We start from the raw sequence: 18,306 nt of genomic DNA, 5'->3' as shown, positions 1-18,306 counted from the left end.
AGCCAACAGTCTTGCAGTACTCTTTCCAGCTGTATGCGGATTGGATTAATGCAGGCTCTTCTTCCCTGGGTGGAGAAGCTGAAATCATTATATAAACTTATATTAATTAATTATAATTTAACTGTAATAAATTTTATTAAACGGTTTGTGACTACTCCTTTTCTAGTGACAATGGGACAAACAGCTTAATCTACTTCACCCATATTTTGAGGACCAAGGAACAAGAGGAAGCGATACAAATTTTAAGACATTGCTTTCATGAAAAATCATGTTTGATGATGATGTTTAATTGCAAAACCAAATTAATGTGTTATGCACGTAAAACAAGGATCACGCCCTACTACCTCCTGTACAGATGTACAACACAATAGTCAAGGAAACAAACTTGGGCAATTATCAAATTTCTTCATAAAATTTGATGCACTGTAGGTAATGAAGAGAGAATACAATAGCTCTTTAAAATTTCAGAATAACCACCCCATACCCCTAAAATTCACTTCTACATCTCCAAATCACTAAGCAGAAAACTTTAGAAAAAACCCTTTTGCGTGATTTGAGCAAAACTTATAATTTTTAATACTGGCTAAGTTAACAGTTGAATGTTAATGGCAATAATGACACTTGTTTAAAAAAAAAAGTTCACAGGCTGAAGGTAGATCCACAAATTATACATTAGTTAAATGCCCCTGATACTAGGTTTAAAATTTGATAAAATAGTGGATAGTAGTCAATTGAAAATATTTGAGTATCTAAATAGAGAAAGGAAGAAAAGTTGAGCTGTAATAACAGACAACCAAAGATAAATTTCAAGTCACTAGAGTAGTGTAATTTTTCACATATACCAACTGAAAAAATTCAAAAGGCAATATATTTACCCAAACCCACACAATCTCCAACAGTATACTTCTCCCCCAACTCACAAGACGATCTGTTGTGCAATTACAAAACTATAGAACAATGAGCAATCCGTGAAATATTTTGATTTTTTTTAAGTAATAGAGTAAATGTAAGTAATTAAGTAAACAATGTTCATAATCGGGGAGTAAGAAGAAAATTAGACTGACCTACTATTCGACAAACAGTGGGAACTTGGTTTAGCTAGAGTGAGTAATAGGGAAAATATTTATGAAAGCAAATAGTGTAATAAAAGTGTGTGTAATAAAATTAGTGAAATAAAAGTGATGGCTCACCATGTCATGTGTATGTTAAACAACAATTAATGTCTAATAAAGAATATCAGATGTGATATGCTGTATGCTGGTTAAATAGTTTCCAACCAAGTAGATTAATGAGGATTTGGAATGGGACTTGGATCAGTTGGACAGGGTTGTGCTACCAGCACTTCTATGTTCAGAAGGTCTATGGGAGGTGCTCAACATGTAAAACATAAAGAATTTTTTTTTACATGAGCATTATAAATTAACTCATTTAATCACTCAGTTACTTCTCTTTACCATTTTATCAGGTTTAAAATTAAAATGAACATTTTCATCTGTATTGGATGGAAAAATACACATTTTTCAACTATTACAAATAAATTAAGTACTGTAACACTCGATAAGGGAAAAATAATAAAACCTCAAATATATTTGAAACAGATGTATTTAAGTTAACATTATTACAAATCATCGTTTTCCTCCGACTCTAGGTGCAGATTTTTGTTGTACCTTAGATACCTTGGCTTTAGGAGGTGCCTTGACCTAAAAAACAACATTTTGTTGAAAAAACAGACCTAATATTAAAAAACAACATTAAATGGAAAAATAACTCACTTTAGGGGCAACCTTTTCAGGTTTTTTGGCCGCTTTGGTCGCCCTCTTTTGTTCTTTGGCAGCCCTGTAAAATGGAAATATATCTTAAAAAAATAATATCTAACGAACAATAAATAACTGAAGTAATGTCTCTATTAAATAAACAAGTCACATTAACCCCCATTTTACATTATGCATAATTGCAAGTATTTATGTTACCTTAATAATGAAAAAGAGTTGAGCTAAGTTAAACTTGACGTTTTATTAAAAATGGAGGGGGAAAGACCAAAGAGAAGGGAAGAAATAAAACAAAAGGATATTAAATTGTAATGAAATGGATTTTGTTTTAAAATATCGAGCACGACAATTAAAGGAAATACTGTTTGTATCTAATACACAATGGATGTCTAAAAGAAAGAGAGAAAAAAAATATAGAACAGCTTGGGTCTAACTGAGGCCAGAAACCCACCCTCACCAATCATCAAAGATCATAAAAGGGGTGAGGACGTACCTGAGCGTCCGACCAGCCCATTGGATTTTACTGAATGTGTTAAATAAACCTAGCGAATCATATTAAAAAAATAAATAAAAATAACTCACTTGATGGCTTGATCTCTCTGCGCCTTCCTGACCTCGGGTTTCATGTTCCTTTTGGCAAGAATGTCTGTGAGGGATGCACCAACAATGGCTCTCTGGAACTTCTGCGTTCTCCTCGTCCTCTTCTTAGACTGTTCTTCCTCCTGGCCCTTTTTGTGCTTACGCCTTAAAAGAAAAAAAAAATACTACTTGCTGATACAATTTTTAATTAAAATAAGTTGATAAATACCTGTAGAGGACTGTCCAAGTGACATTCCTTGGATTCCTCTTCATTAAGTGGGAAGATTCACACTTAGCATTAAGAAATGTGAATGTCTGAAAAAATAAGTTTCAACATGACTGTATGAAACAAAACTGAAAATGGATTGCTTAAATTATATGGCATTTATAAATTATTGCATTATGTCCACTTGTTCCTTTGTGGACTTTATCAAATGCCCAATGAGATTACAGGGTTATTTCCTGCTCCACGTAGAGCATTTGAATGATCAGCAAGTACTGATCGCTCCAAATGGAATTGTCTTGAGATAGATTGAAATGGATGAATTTTTTTAAAGGAATTAATAGATGATGATTTCCCTGAGTTAATAGCTTTACAAAGAAAGGGGTTTAGAACCATACAGGAACGCTTTCACGAATGGGATAATGATGAATTCTTTAATAGATTCAGAAGGTTAATGCAGCAAGCTTTGGATTACAGATGATAAGAAATACAATAACTCCTCTTATTACCAGTTAAGTGCTATTAATTTTTTTGTTGTCTTGATGTTATGTTTTCAGAAATGATGCTATCTATACCGAACTTATGTTACACACTACACTCAGATTCTATGCAACAGGATCATGGCAGTTTGTGATTTTAGAAATCTGTGTGAATCTAGAAGAATGGCTGTTTGTGTGAAATGTTCAAAATTAAGTTTCCAAAGTACATAGGTGCTATTGATCGCACTTGTGTTCGTTTACAATATCCAGGTATAAAATAAATTGTAATTATATCTTTTTTTCCATTTCTAGTTTTTGTGTTTAATTTTTAGGTGATAATGAAGTAGAACTTTTCACACAGTAAAGGATTCTTTTCATCAAACATACAAACAGTTTGTGAGCAGAGGTTTGAAAACTTTTTAATTTGTATAAGTCATGAGAAGCGGTCAAGAATGAGGTCGTTTAGAAAAACACGTTTTTCATTCCCCCCCCCCCGACGTAACGTGCGCCGGCACAGCCAAGAATGAAAAACAATGCTGTTTACAGTTTTAAGCAATAGAAATTCTTCTTTGAACTTCAATTTAAAAGTGAAGAAAGTACAGCACGAAATTACACTCGCAGTACCTCACCTGAGAACCTACAACTTCAACAACTATCCCTACATGCTGAAACAAACGTTGAGCGGACATGGACGAATTGGTGAATACTTAGGCCGCACACTAGACGGAAATTTCCGCTGCACAAACTTACATTCAAAACAGACAGCCAGCAACAGACTGAACGGAAATTTCTGACGTCTCTCCGTTGGTGCACCAGCATCCGTCAACAGAATGTTCCGCTGGGTTCTGTCTAAAGAGATCAAAACAGATGGAGTGCACCACACTATGACTGACGTGTAGAACGGAAGTGGTAGGCAGTTGGACAAGCATACTACAAGTGAAGCTGATCTAGGATAGACTTGGACCAATTTTTTGTGGAATTTCTATAGTAATCCTATAGTATTGGAAGAAGAGGATATCTTCGAAGTTCCCCATACAGGCAGTGTAACTGACCAAGTGATACCCTTTTCATATTCAATGGATGAATCCAATGTTCTCTCTTTCTCTTCCGCTTCTCCATTGCCTTGTAAACACACAAAATGAAAAGTTTCATTGTACCGTGCACGCTCAACTGAGTCACATTATCAACTGCATATCCAAACAGTCGTTGGAATCATTCTGTTCATTTCTGCTGTAGTGGCTTGTTCGGGTTAGGCGGGTTTTTATCACGAAATTTCCGTCACAAAAACTTCCGTAGCATTGCATCTAGTATGACGTCTTAAAGAGATTCAATATAATCCCGGATGCAACCTGCCATTGTTTAGAACAATCACAGACTTGGGTCCTTGTCCATGACTGCCCGAACCAGGAACCGATACGTTCAAAACTTATATAGGAAATCTGGATGCCAACAAGTCATCAGTGTTTGATACCTATATATACATAGGACTTTCAGCACTGTTAAAAAATCAAAACAAAATGTAATAATTGCATACCTGTAGTCAATATGGGAGCAGGTGCATAATAAATTTGTCGGATTCGTGAGAAGCGGTCAAGAATGAAGTAGTTTACAAAACACCTTTTTTATTTTTTTGCCGCCGTTTCGACTCTCATTCGGATCATCTTCAGGGCATAAACGAAGTGCTATTCTTGTGGTGTCATATTGGTTTTGTGTGAAAGTGTTTGAAAACATTGTAACGTAGCCAGGTAGCACACGATGCCCAGTTTTAGAAACTTCAGAGATGTCAAGTTTACACAATTGTTGTCAAGAATTGACATATTTTGTAATATAGTTAATGATAAAGACCTCGACAGACCGATAATGTTATTTTTTTCTTTTACAATTTCAAACAAGAAAATACGACTACTGAAAAAAGAAAGGATGGAATAAACAATAGAACTAACCTTTCCGTCGGACTTGACCATGGTCTTGCCATGTCCGGGGTAGATTTTGTACCCGCTGTACGAGCAGAGGCCGATCCTGTAAATAAAGGCAAACAATTAAAAATCGACACATTTCCGTTTTTATTAGAGAGAAGATTAATTGAATAAAAACGGATAAAAATACTGACTTCATTGTAAATAGATACGCGGACAGAAAAGACTGACTGTGCGGTTGCCAGTTGGTTAGAGGCTAGGCAGGTTTCCAGAGGGATTTCATATCGGAACTCACTGCTGACATAAAAACTTAGACCCCAAAAAATATGTTAAAAATCTGAATACGGTTAATAAAAGAAATTTCTTCCTTTTTTAATATTTATAACATTTAATATTTTATTATTTACAAAAATTGACGACAAGGAATTGCCGTTTAAAATATGCGCGGGAGATTTAAAAAAAAAGATTGATTTCCTTTTATTTACAACCCAGTCGCCGTAGAAACTAGCCGACGACTCCAAAACGAGAAAGCTGTCAGGGGACGTTTTCGGATCCAAAAACCATTTGGTAATTACAATTTGTTTTACAAAACATATAATTTAATAATTTCTATTAAATAAGTAATTATAAATGTTCTAAAATATCAACTGCCAGTTGTGCAATTTCACTAAACAAAAAAAAAAAGGAAAAATAAATTTCATTCACAGCCAATTTGTGCTGTCTGACAGCTGAATTTAACAAATTTATTTCATTGTTACTAATTTTTAACAATTATTATTTTGTACTTTTACAATTTGCCAAACAGAACTTTCAAGACCCATTTTTAGGGTTCCCAATATTATGTGAATACAAGGACTATGCTTGGGAAAAGTAAACTTTCTGACAGAGAACATAGCTTCTTGGGATATACAACCCCCCCAGGTTATTCAAAGATGTAAGGACACAACTAATATGCCTGATTTGGATAAATGCTGCTTTTAAGTAGGACGTTGCCCCTCGACGAACTGCCCACAGATGAAACCAAATCCCTCAGGGAACAGGAGGTCAGCTACTGGATATTGCTGACAGCACCTTGATTCAAATGATTCCTACAAATATGTGCTAACTATTGACCTTAGTTATACTTGACATCATAAAGAACATAGGACCCCTCACCAGGACATTACATCTTGTACTTTTACAATTTGCCAAACCGAACTCTAAAGACCCATTTTTTAGGGTTCCCAATATTATGTGAATACAAGGACTATGCTTGGGAAAAGTAAACTTTCTGACAGAGAAGATAGCTTCTTGGGATATACAACCCCCCCCCCCAGGTTATTAAAAGATGTAAGGACACGACTAATATGCCTGATTCTGTGAAATATTGCTTTCAAATAGGACGTTGCCCCTCAATGATGATACTGTATCATCCCTTGGGAGACAGAAGCTGTGGTTTTGAATACAGCTGATGTACCATGATTCAAATAAGATTGCTACAAATGTGCTCTTTCTATAGGGCTTAGCTATACTTGAGGTCGTAAAGAACATAGCTCCTTGGGAGATACAATCCCCTCTCCCAAGGTCAATAAATCATATATGGACATGTCTAATATACCTGATTTTGCTAAATGTTGCTTTCAAATCGGACGTTGCCCCTCAACGATGGTACTGCCCACAGATGGTACCAAATCCTTTGGGGAACAGGAGCTGTGGTACTGGATACTGCTGATGCTCTGCGATTCAAATAAAATTGCTGCAAATGTGTTCATCTATTGTGCTTACCTATATTTGAGGTCATAAAGGACATAGCTCCTTGGGAGATAGAAAGAAACTCCCAAAGGTCATTCAACAATATAAGGAACGAGTAGTATGCCTGATTCTGTCAAATGTTGCTTTCAAATAGGATGTTGCACCTCGATGATGGTAGTATACATAGACGGTTTCAAATCCTTCCGGGTACAGAAGCTGAGGTTTTGAATATTACTGATGGCACCGCGATTCAAATAAGATTGCTACAAATGTTTTCTATCTATTGACCTTAGCTATACTTGAGGTCGTAAAGGACATAGCTTAGCCGTAGGGGGGCCGCGGTAGCTGAGTGGTTAGTGTGAGAGTCCTCTCACGCCGCGGTCGTGGGTTCGATTCCCACTGTCGCCTCTGGCCCTTTTTTCCCGATAACCCCCAATTTGAACAACATATATAAGAATTCGTCATGGCTAATATGCAAAGATCATAAGGCCAAAAAAAAAAAAAAAAGCTTCTTGGGAGATACAAAGACCCCCCCCCCCAGGTCATTAAATGATAAAATAAAAAAACGCAGTATTACTATGGCATGGTATTAAGACTGTCAACCAGAGTTCGGAGTGCATTACTATTCCAAGAATATACATAATTATGTAATTATAAGAAAAGGAGAATTTACAATATCAACTTCAGATGTTACAATTATTTACAGGATTTTCAAATTACAAGATTGAAATGCGATAAACTTTGAAAATAATAAAAATGACACTTCAAAGAACTAAAGCAAGGATTCCAACTCACAAAGGGGCCCCTACCGGCAAACAGAATTCGCATTTAGAAGCCCATAAAATAGAAATTATATGTATTACCTGCGAGAGCAAAAAAGGAAACAAAATAAGTCGAATAGAAAATTAATTTCCTATATTCATATCTGTAAAACCAGGCTTTCCGAACAAAATCAACAAGACCCTGGCAAAAAAAATGCAATATGCTGCAAAGGACATGCAGCATGTTGGTCGTTGATCCTCAATGATGGCACTGTACAGAGGCAGTTCCAAATCCTCAGGGAACAGCTGCAGTTCTAAACATTGCTGATGGCACCATGATTCAAATGTGATTGCTACAAATATTTTCTATCTATAGAGCTTAGCTATGTAATGTACATGGAACACAACTACTGAACTTCCTTAGTCCCATCAGGCAGCTTCTGTATGCTTTTCAAAGTTAGAGGCAACTCATTAACAACAATTAAACAGGGCTTGATGAAATTAAGTAAAAATAGTACTGATATCTTCCTGATTTAGGTATAATATCATAGCAGCAATAAATACAAAAACCAAACTCCTTGCTGAGGCTGCCAGTTCATATTTTGTAAAAGCCGGTCATGGTCACTGACATAATTGCACACAAACAAAATATGCCAGAAAACATGACAAAAGGATTATAACGTAACCTAAACGGGAAAGTATATGCAGACTACTGTCTAAACTAAGGTTCAGTAAAATCAATGGACCAAGGAATTTCTTTACTTCCCTTTGTAGAGTTTGTCTGAACCACAACAGTTTGCCATACCATTTTGCCATGGTAGTGGGCCACTTCTTCCTACATACACATATTTGGTCTTGTCCTCATTAATGGTAAGACCCATGATTATGGCTGCTTCTTGCAAACCACCCTTTAGCTCTAGGAGTGTGTGTGCTATTATGTCATAGGACAATAGTTGTATGGATTCGGTGAATATGGTTCCTGAGGTCTGGCTGCTAGAATCCCTTATTACTTCTTTTAGGGTTATGTCAAACAGGAGGCAGGTTAGAATGTCACCTTGCCTCAGTATTTTATCTGTCTGAAATCAGCATCCTGAATCCAGACTAAACATGTCTATTCATCATTGTCATTTTTATCATCCTGTGGTATATTGATTTCTTGCATGGCATCTGGGCAGTCTTGGGTGTATGACACTTTCATGAGCACTTTTAAGTCTATAATTTTAAATCTATAAAGAAGTGATGTATGGTCACCTGGAATTTAATACTTCTTTAGAAAATTAACCCGAAGGGAAAAGATCTTTACTGTGGACTTATTTTTCTTAAAGCCTGCCTGGTATTTTCTAATCTTTGTCGGCCAAGAGGGGCTTATTAAAGTGGATGTTTGATAAAACTTATATACAGATGTTAGGAGTGAAATGCTTCTATAATTTGAACACTCCAGTTGACACCATTTTTTGTGTACTGTCATAAAATATCCTTCCTCCACTGTGCCACCATATGGATATAATTAGGTTATGGAGTGTTTTATAGCTTTCCCCTTAGCCACGCTTAAATAGCTCCACGGGTAGACTGTCAATCCGAGGGGCTTTAAAGGTTTTTTCTTACCTATTGCACCCATCATTTTTGTCAACTACATCCTCATTTTCTTTGAACTTTATGCTTCCAATGTCCTCAAATTCTTCTTCTCATCTGTCACTATTGAGCAGATTGCTATAGCGGTAGCTCCATCTTTGCAATATCTTCTTTCCTGGAGATTAATGTTCCTATGTCTTATGCAATGTCTTATTTCTTCCGAAGTTATTTTTGACCTAAAAGGGACCCTTCCTTTATTAACCTTCTGCTACAATAGCCTATTGTCATTTATACTTCTATGAGACTTAATTTGTTCCAATTCTTTATCGAGCTTATAAATACAAATTACAATCTTCTATTATAGAGTTAGTTGAGGCGAATCAGCCCCAGGTATTACTATACTCCTCATCACCCAACAAAGAATAAATAATGACTTCTGAATCAACAATGATTCTTGGTACATTGTCTGTAATGCTAGATTTCAGACCAAGGATAAGAACAAACATTATTTCCTTGATTAGTGACCGTTAATCGATATTTACTTAGAAATCGTGAGATGCGGTCTGGTGTGATGTAGGTTTCAGAAAAACATTTTCTTTATCGTGCCAACGTTTCAAAAATGTCTTTTCTATACCGACATCTTTCCCCACCCCTTCAAAATCCAACGTATATAAACACAAAATAGCAAAATCTCACTGGCACTTTCGACACGACATGCAAGAATGGCACAATTACACAGAAGACAAACACTTTGAGTGAGTAGAAATACTTTGATTGAATATATAAAAAATATATTTTGCATTGTATAAATTCACTTTTCCACATCCAATTGGAATGTAAATCCCAGGCCCTGAAGATGATCTCAATAAAAATCGAAACGTTGGCACGATAAAGAAAATGTTTTTCTGAAACCTACATCAAACCAGGCCGCATCTCACGATTTCTAAATAAATTATTTCCTTGGGGAAATTCACACTTGATACTTTGTAAACATGGGACCACTTCACCTCTACTATATAATATAAAATTGCCAATTCCAATGGCTTACTAACCCAAAATATATTAACAACAAACCAAGTAGCATCCACAATTTATGTTAGAAGATATAGACTCAATACGTATTGATAGTTTAAATTTGCAATATTTATACCTGTCAATAATTGTATTTTTTTATTATTAGATATTTGACCATCAGCTTCAAATACAATAGAAACCAATTTGTAATTTCTGGTTAAAACACAAAAAAATGGCCTTTCTTGGGAGGCTGCATGCACCCACTCCGACAAAGGATGAGGATGAGCTTTACAGCGGCTACGACGATTATCATCCTGCTTTCAATACAAAAAATATAGATCAGGACGAATACTTGCAAGATGCACTTAAATCATCCTACGGCAAGCGGACAAGACTGGTAATTTGTATAATTTATTTATCAATAATTGAATTGTTAGTAACTTTATTGCTTTTAGTACACAGGGTTTAAGACTCCAGGTACAGCTATGCGACTTGGTACATCATCAGGGGTATGTTTTTAAACAATTTTTTTAACGACTAAGTGTCAACATTATTTCAATTTACTGATTAGTATCGAGAAAGCAGTCTTAGACCAGTCACTGGAATGACTGATCCAGTTAACCGACCAATGACAGCTGTGAGAGGCGCCGGCTATACTTCTCAGAGAAGTGATATGATCATCACTCCTAGACCTTCTGTAACACCTTTGACTGAAAGAGTCGAAGAAAGGTAACTAAAATCATACTTAAAAGAGGATGTCGATGACGAAACATTTTTTTTTCTCCAGAATTGAAGATAAAATAAGAAGAATTGAAAAATCAATAACTGAACTAGTTGATGAATCTTGTATCCTTGCGAGTAAAAAGGACTTTACCGGAGCACTCGAGAAGGCAAAAGAGGCGTCAGGAAAAGAAAAAAGCTTGATAAGAGTTCAGGAACAATCTGGCATGGGTGACACACATAACATTGATCTTACCTCTTTAGTATGAAATCGTTATTTGTATAGTTTTACTTTTATCAAATCATTATTGTTTATCTCTAGGTTTTGTTCAACTTAGCTACACAATACCAAAACAATGAAATGAACTCAGAAGCTATAAATACATACACTGCTCTCACATCAAACAGGATGTTCCAAAATTCAAACCAACTTAAAGTCAATATGGGCAACCTTTATGTAAGGCTTGGCCAAATACCCAAGGCGATAAAGATGTATAGAATGGCGCTTGATCAAGTTCCCAATACTTACAAAGACTTAAGGTTTGAATAAACAAATTAATTTATACATTTTAATAACAACTGTCTATTGCATTATATATGCATCTATTTATTATTATTGTTATTCTAATTTTCAGGGTTAAAATAATGCATAATATTGGGTTGTTATTTGTCAAAATGGGCCAGTACAATGAAGCATGCAGCAGCTTTGAATATATAATGCAAGAAAGGCCGAATTTCAAAGCGGGTAAAATATTTTAAATTGTAAAATGTAGTATTTCATTAATTTAAATTGATCGAAAAATAGGTTTATACACTGTAATCTGTTATTTTGCAATGGGAGACAAGGATAAAATGAAAGAAAGCTTTTCCAAGTTGCTTGCCATACCTCTCGACATCGATGAAGAACGATATGCTGCAATGGTAAACATAAATTAACAATAATGTATAAACACTTTAATAATAATAATTCAAAACTGTTATTACATTGCCTTTAGGATGTTGATCCAAGCCAAAAGCTAGTTTTTGAAGTTATTCGGGATGACAATTTGAGAAGATTGGAACGAGAGTTGAGAAACCAAGCTTACAATAGCATTTTAACAGCAGCAAAACTGATTGCACCAGCCATTGACAATAATTTTACAGCTGGTTAGACGTTTTTTATATCTTAAAAAAAGTTATTATCTAATGTATAAGAAATATCAACCATATCAACCCCTGGGGTGCCAGTGTTTGAAAAAAGCCAAGTAGCCTTAACCTTTGCAGTCTCAGATGGTCTCCAACATAGAAGTTTTGCCTTTATTCTCTTCCTTATGGTAATAATTCCAAACAAAATAAAATAGGAATTTTTGGAAAGACACCATGAACTGTAGCACATCTACTAAAAGGCAGTTGTTGTTTGTGTACCGGACATAGGTCTGGAGAGTAACAAAAAGGCAGAAGAGGCGGCTAATGCCAGAAAATCCCAACCTCCTGACTTAACCAACACAATCCAGCTTTCTGACACTAAAAAAGCAATAAAAGAAAACTTGATTAAAAGAAAGTGGGAGTATTGGTAGGCAGGAAGAGAAACTCTCCTGTTTTAAGGGCATTGTTGATAGGTGGCCCTTGGAGGATCTGACTTGTAGAAGAAGCAACCTTGGTCGATTAAGAATAGGCCATGCTAGGTTGACATGCAGTGCTGCTCGATGTGTACCAAATTGAAAGGTGCAATCCATTGGCTCCATATAAAGAGGGCATAGGAATGCCACCCGTATGAGAATTGTGCTTGAGCATGGCAGCAAATTGTGGGTCCTCTGTTCCTATTCTTGGAGGAATCAGGGTTGTTTTATTGCATACAGTTCTGATAGTTTTATGTCCCTAGCATGTATTGAGAGGGAATGTATTTATTAGTGGGAATTTGTAGTGTAAGTGGGCTGATGGCAGAATATTGTGTACCCATTGACCCTCAAGTAGGTTAGTTATATAACAGATATAAGGGCAATGGTAGAATATTGAGTACTCCATCAGTAAATAAGAAAGAAGAGTGAGAGTGCAAATAGGTTTGGATTCAGGAACTGATTGCATTGGGGGCTGAAATGACCTAGCTTTTGATAACCCCTGGAGCCTAACCTTGTTGAATGGACGGATAAACCAAGGTGGGTGATTCTTGAGGTCTGCCAGTAATTTATTGTTAATTACAAAAGCTGGAATTGTTGGTGGGTAGTATGTACACACACGTACAGATTTAAGGTTATGTAAATCAGTAACAAAGTAAAATAGAATGTATGGGAATATAATAATTAAAAAAAAAAAAAATGATTTTTTTGCTGTTTCTTTTAAAACTTTATTATTTGTATTGTAGGTGGTTGAACATATACTGCATCCTGGAAGTTTATTTATTAAAAGAATGTCTTTGACCGCATGACATAAGTCCTCTTCAATGTTAATTTACATTTGTCTATCCAGTGGACTCAACAATTTGTTGTCATGAGGTCGAAAACATTCTGTTAATAAATAAAATTACATGTTGCAGTATATGTTTAGTAGGGGGCCACGGTAGCCGAGTGGTTAAGGCGTCAGACTCTCAGCTAGTAGATCCCGCGGTCGTGGGTTCGATCCCCACTGTCGCCTCTGAACTTTTTCTGTCGCCTAAGGGGACCGGTGGCCGCAATTGAAAGAAATTGACACGACATTCATCAATGGAAGAGGCGGGATCGGATCTCAGCGACACTGAATTTGGTCCCAACCTCCTTCAAAAATGAGTTTCTTCGATGGAAGAACACCGGCATATCGGGGTCCCCCCAAATATGGAGCCAGGGATAAAGTACAATAAGCTGTACAGCACAGCTGCAGTGCTCAGGAGGGAACTCCTCCAGTCCCTGGTATCCGAAAAAAAAAAAGTTTAGTAACATAATAATTGTTATTAGGTTACAATTGGTGCATGGAGGCGGTAAGAAATTCTGCCCATCCTAGCCTGGCGGGTGATTTGGAGGTGAACAGAGCCCTCATGTATTTAAAGCAGCGTGACCTTCCTCCAGCGATTGAAACGTTGAAAGGTTTGCAGAAAAGTACCGAGGCACGATTAGCGACCACCGCTGCTACTAACCTCTCCTTCATCTTTTATCACGTATAAAATTAAAGTCATACGACTCATGTCAATTATCTAATTTGAACTACTTACAGCGGGGAGAAATAGACGAGGCGGAGAAATTTGCAGAGCTTGCTCGTCTTTCAGACAGTTATAATGCAGCGGCGTTTGTGAATCTGGGAAATTGTGCACTTGCGAAAGGAGATTTTGAGAAGGCCAAAAATTTTTATTTAACAGCAATTGATAACGATCCTACTTGCATTGCAGCACTTTATAATCTTGGTATGATTTTTTTTTCTGTTATTATTTTTCCCACGCTTCAATAAATTCTGGTGGGAGTTTTTTTCTGTATGTGTTTTTATCGCTACAACTAGCAGAAAACAAATTAAAAAGTAAGTCATACAGAGGGGCACACAAAATTCTACCCTTTTGGTGTCACAGATAAGATTAGAACGACTTTACACTTTTTTAAAAATTATTTTCAAATAGAAGTCTAAGGGTTATGATGGGATTTGAACTCAAGAACATTCATTAATAACACTATTTAATTATAATAAAAAAAATTTATTTCACTTCTGTGTAATATATTTAAAGGTTTGGTGCACAAAAGACTAGAGCAGTATGAAGACGCTTTGGATTATTTTCTTAAACTTCATGCGATAATGAGCAGCCACCCCCCAGTTCTCTATCAACTCGCTCATCTCCATCAGCTCGTCGGAGACATCGATCAGGCCATAGAATGGTACGTAGAACTGAGTCAAAATTAATAGAAATTTTTTTACGCAATTGTTTGTAGGTTTTTACAACTGCTCAGCATAGTGCCAGCAGATCCGAGTATTTTGCAAAAGCTTGGGGAAATTTATGATGAGGACAATGATAAGCAACAAGCATACCATTATCATTATGAGGTAAATACTATTTATTTAACAAGCGGAATTAAAATTTTTATTTATTTTATTTGTAGGCTTTTCGGTATTTGCCATCGGATCTCAGAGTTCTAGATTGGCTTGGCGCTTATTATGTCACACATCGAGTACCTGAGAAGGCAATTCCTTTTTATGAGAAGGCAGCATTGATGCAACCGTACGAGAGCAAATGGCCGTTGTTAATCGGTTCTTGTCACAGAAGAGCTGGAAACTATCAAGCAGCCCTTAACACATACAAAAACACTTTGACTAGGTTTCCAGAAAATGTTGAATGTAAGTTATAATTTTAAAAATACAGTTGATTAGAATTTAATATACAGATGGTGAATATGACAAGTGAATATGATAATTCTATAATCTGAACTAATTATTGTAGGGGAGTATTCGGATTACTGAAAAATTTGAATTACAGAAGGTGCTAAAAAATAGACACAAAAAACCAATTTTAACAACCAACACAAAACTTTATTATTATTGCAAATACAAAACAGTATTATTGCAAATTAGAATACTGTTACATAAAAATACTGGCAATTTTCCTTCAAAAAATCATTTTAAAAAATCTTCATTCCTTCTTCATTGAAGTTGAAGGGAGTTGTGGGATTCACTGAACAAAAGAACGGATCGAAAATTTGAAAATAGAGGCTAAGCTGGAATTGGTCTTTCATATGACTCTCCTTCCCACTCACTTTCTCTTATGCTCTGCTCTCTCTTTCTCTCTCTCACACAATCACACTCTCTTTTCCTTTCCCTCCGGTTAAACAATTAAAGCAAGACTCAGAATGTTCCGGGTCGGATTCAGTGGCCCTCATTTTGAACCTGAGCTCTTTTAGTGAAAAAACATCTGAATCCCAGGAATTTATGCAACATATATTTACAATTTATTCATGCAGCCGTAAAATGAAATTAAATTAGTCAGTTAATTACATTTAAAAAAACTTGTAAGTAAGAGGTTCATGGACTTTATTAACAGTGACATCAGAAATTGAAATGGGGAGAATAATTTCATGATTGTTCAGTGATAAATAATGAATAATAATGTATAACCAACAGTTCAAAGCTCTATTAATTTCTAAGGTCTGCACGAATAATATAATAAAGGAAATTCAAGGAAATTCTATAAGTTAATAATAAGAAAGTTGCTGTGACCCACACAAAATCAAATGAAAGTGTGTGTCTGTTTTATTTTGTGTTTATTAATTTATAACAATATTTAATAAGTAATAATTATCAATAAAATGCTCTGTTTTAGGTCTAAAGTATTTAGTCAGGCTTTGTAGCGATCTCGGTCTGAAAGAAACGACAGAATACGCCATGGAGCTTAAAAGAGCAGAAAAAGCTAAAGAAATCCGCGAGAGGATCAGCAGCAGCAGGTCTGGTAAGGAATACTTGGACAATTCTTGATGTTCAAACATTAAGCATTAAATTAATACATATATGTTTAGTAGACATAATTGACCGCATTAATTATTTTAATTAATTATACTTTTATCTAAGGTCTTGGTTGAGTTGAAAAAATTTCACAAGCAGAATTCAAACCCACAACCAGCTAAGTAACCAAGTAAGTTTCGATGCCAGAGCAGTGCCAAATTGAGCCAAAGGTTGTGGGTTCGAATCCCGCTCGCGATATTAATTTAGATAAAAAATGATTACTTTAAGTATTAATTTGAATTTTATGCAATTCTATAATGTTATTAAATAGAAAATGTTATTGCACAGAAAAATATTAAGGGGTATTTTATTAATATTACAAAAAAAAGTTGCTATAATCCTGTTAAAATGGTACATTTCTGGCATAAATAACATTTATATTTTAAAATAACAATGATAAATCTGATCTTTTTCTGTATATTTGTATGAAATATTTTTTAAAGCTATTTTCTTACTTTACATATTGTTTAATACGTAAGTAATTTTTTCCTTTGTTTTCTTATTTTTGATTTTATATTGTTATATTTTTTCTGTAAAATATATTGTTATTATTAATTGTACATAGGTTCAAGGCGTAGTAGTGGAAGGTCTTCAAGCGGTAGGGGAGGATTGAGCCCAGGAAACTTGGATTCCCCTTTGCCACCGTCAAGAGGAGGGACATCACACCAACAGCAGCAAATGACACACCAGCAGCACATTGGTTAGCCTTTTATCCAGCCGAGTTAATTTTAATTCACATCGAAATCTTTTTGTTTCAGAAGCGAGCTACAGTGATCCATTGGGACCAATCCAAGAGAGGCCTAGAACTGGTATGCTGCCTCCGAAGACACCATGGGGGAAGAGCTTAGAGGAGGACTTCGCCGATGAGGAAATCACTCAAGACCTTCTTCCAGAATAATACTTTTGTAATAAAAAAATATATGACCGATTATTTATTGATTGACTGAAATTTCATGGGGTTGCTATAACCCAATTTACCAATATTATTGTAAGTCTGCTCTTGCGAATTTATATCGTGTTAGAGTAGGCAGACTCGTTAGGACTGATCAAGTGCCGATCAGTTTAAAATGTGTCGTATGATATATATATTTTACATTTTTTTCCGAACAAATTTAATAAATTTCAGAAGTGTCAGAAAGAAGTTGAATTGAGCTTAGTTTGAATCGAGGGCTTTGAGGCTAGTGGGCTCTGAGTTTGGAAAAAAAAAAAAGACATGGAAGAAATTGTAAAAAAAGCAGAGTGTGGCGATCCAGTGGTGTTTGATATACGCAAAAGGTTTTTCCCGAAGAGAACGCTGCTGATCACGGCAAACATGGTGCAGCTTGAAATGGAAGAGTGACTCGTGAGTTTGTTTCTTTTCTAATTTCTTTATCAGTCCTGATAATTTGGAACTTTAGACATGTGTATAGAATGGAATTCCGTTTATTTTTAGTTTAATTAAAAAAAAAATAGTGCTAAATAGAATAATTGTTATTTGTATTAATTTTAAAAAAAATCATATTTTCTACCCTAAATATAGGACATTACTTGTATTAATTAATTAACTTCTGTAGAAGCAGGAAGCACTTTATTAAGTTAATTCCCTTAGTGCAGTGGTCGGCAAACCACGGCTCTTTGACTTCTTAGCTGCGGCACTTTCACTAAATGTTTAGTGCTGACACGGAGTGAAAAGTATTACAGGTGCAAGAAATGGGATTTTCACTACTTTTAAAGAAAAAATTAATCACGAGATACTTACTTACCATTGTATTATTCATCAGGAAGCACGATGTGCGCAGACATTTTCTGAAGAAATTTGCTCAGCAGGTTCAAAGACTTTAGGAACAACAAAGCGACACTAGCCTTTGTTAAAAAAAAAACCTCTGAATGCCACGGTAACATTAATTTTTTGCCCTTCAATATTGATATTGGCAGCTTTGAAACGCAGTTGCTGAATTTAAAAAATAAAGAATTTTGGAGCTCAAAATTCGAGCGTCTTTAAACTGATTTACAGCTATTGGCGAAAAATAAATGTGAATTAAGTTTACAGCACAAATGGTCTGCTTTGAAAGATCTGGCAAGGGAAGATATGTTGATTTTTAACACCTGGATGATGATGATCAACTGAAAAAACTAGCG

At 35.5% G+C, this 18,306-nt stretch overlaps 2 protein-coding genes across 3 annotated transcripts; one reads left to right on the top strand and one right to left on the bottom strand.

Annotated features, from left to right (window-relative positions):
• Positions 1-1,584: 1,584 nt before the first annotated feature.
• LOC106674221 (60S ribosomal protein L24) lies at positions 1,585-5,270 on the bottom strand. Its single transcript, XM_014406831.2, has 6 exons — positions 5,161-5,270; positions 4,994-5,069; positions 2,578-2,663; positions 2,352-2,513; positions 1,773-1,836; positions 1,585-1,700 (listed from the first exon to the last, which is right to left on the bottom strand). The coding sequence occupies exons 1-6, from the start codon at positions 5,163-5,165 to the stop codon at positions 1,626-1,628; spliced, it is 468 nt and encodes a 155-aa protein (XP_014262317.1). The 5' UTR covers positions 5,166-5,270; the 3' UTR covers positions 1,585-1,625.
• On the top strand, positions 2,670-17,137 carry LOC106674220 (intraflagellar transport protein 88 homolog). 2 transcript variants are annotated; one of them, XM_024226675.1, is made up of 18 exons: positions 2,670-3,320; positions 3,383-3,456; positions 10,211-10,441; positions 10,500-10,553; positions 10,616-10,773; positions 10,832-11,027; positions 11,087-11,304; positions 11,400-11,509; positions 11,570-11,685; positions 11,760-11,910; positions 13,671-13,870; positions 13,927-14,113; positions 14,426-14,573; positions 14,628-14,739; positions 14,796-15,030; positions 16,010-16,135; positions 16,754-16,888; positions 16,947-17,137. In XM_024226675.1, the coding sequence occupies exons 3-18, from the start codon at positions 10,277-10,279 to the stop codon at positions 17,084-17,086; spliced, it is 2,451 nt and encodes an 816-aa protein (XP_024082443.1). In that variant the 5' UTR covers positions 2,670-3,320; positions 3,383-3,456; positions 10,211-10,276; the 3' UTR covers positions 17,087-17,137. The 2 variants fall into 2 exon arrangements, with proteins under 2 accessions (XP_024082443.1, XP_014262316.1); XM_014406830.2 differs by lacking the exons at positions 2,670-3,320; positions 3,383-3,456 and adding an exon at positions 5,253-5,533.
• The last annotated feature ends 1,169 nt before the right edge of the window (positions 17,138-18,306 follow it).

This window comes from Cimex lectularius, unplaced genomic scaffold (assembly GCF_000648675.2).
Source record: "Cimex lectularius strain Harlan isolate CLEC.00 unplaced genomic scaffold, Clec_2.1 scaffold89, whole genome shotgun sequence".
Lineage (NCBI taxonomy): Eukaryota > Metazoa > Arthropoda > Insecta > Hemiptera > Cimicidae > Cimex > Cimex lectularius.
The sequence above is the reverse complement of the archived record's forward strand: the minus strand, read 5'-3'. Positions and strand labels throughout refer to the sequence as shown.

Bases quoted from the DNA above. Each gene is read 5' to 3' on its own strand.
- LOC106674221 (XM_014406831.2), bottom strand. The intron at 2,514-2,577 runs GTATTTATCAAC...TTTTCTTTTAAG, and splicing joins ACTTGGACAGTCCTCTACAG to GCGTAAGCACAAAAAGGGCC. The intron at 1,701-1,772 runs GTGAGTTATTTT...GTTGTTTTTTAG, and splicing joins CTGAAAAGGTTGCCCCTAAA to GTCAAGGCACCTCCTAAAGC.
- LOC106674220 (XM_024226675.1), top strand. From the start codon at position 10,277: ATGGCCTTTCTTGGGAGGCTGCATGCACCCACTCCGACAAAGGATGAG. The intron at 14,574-14,627 runs GTACGTAGAACT...AATTGTTTGTAG, and splicing joins ATCGATCAGGCCATAGAATG to GTTTTTACAACTGCTCAGCA. The intron at 14,740-14,795 runs GTAAATACTATT...TTTTATTTGTAG, and splicing joins CATACCATTATCATTATGAG to GCTTTTCGGTATTTGCCATC.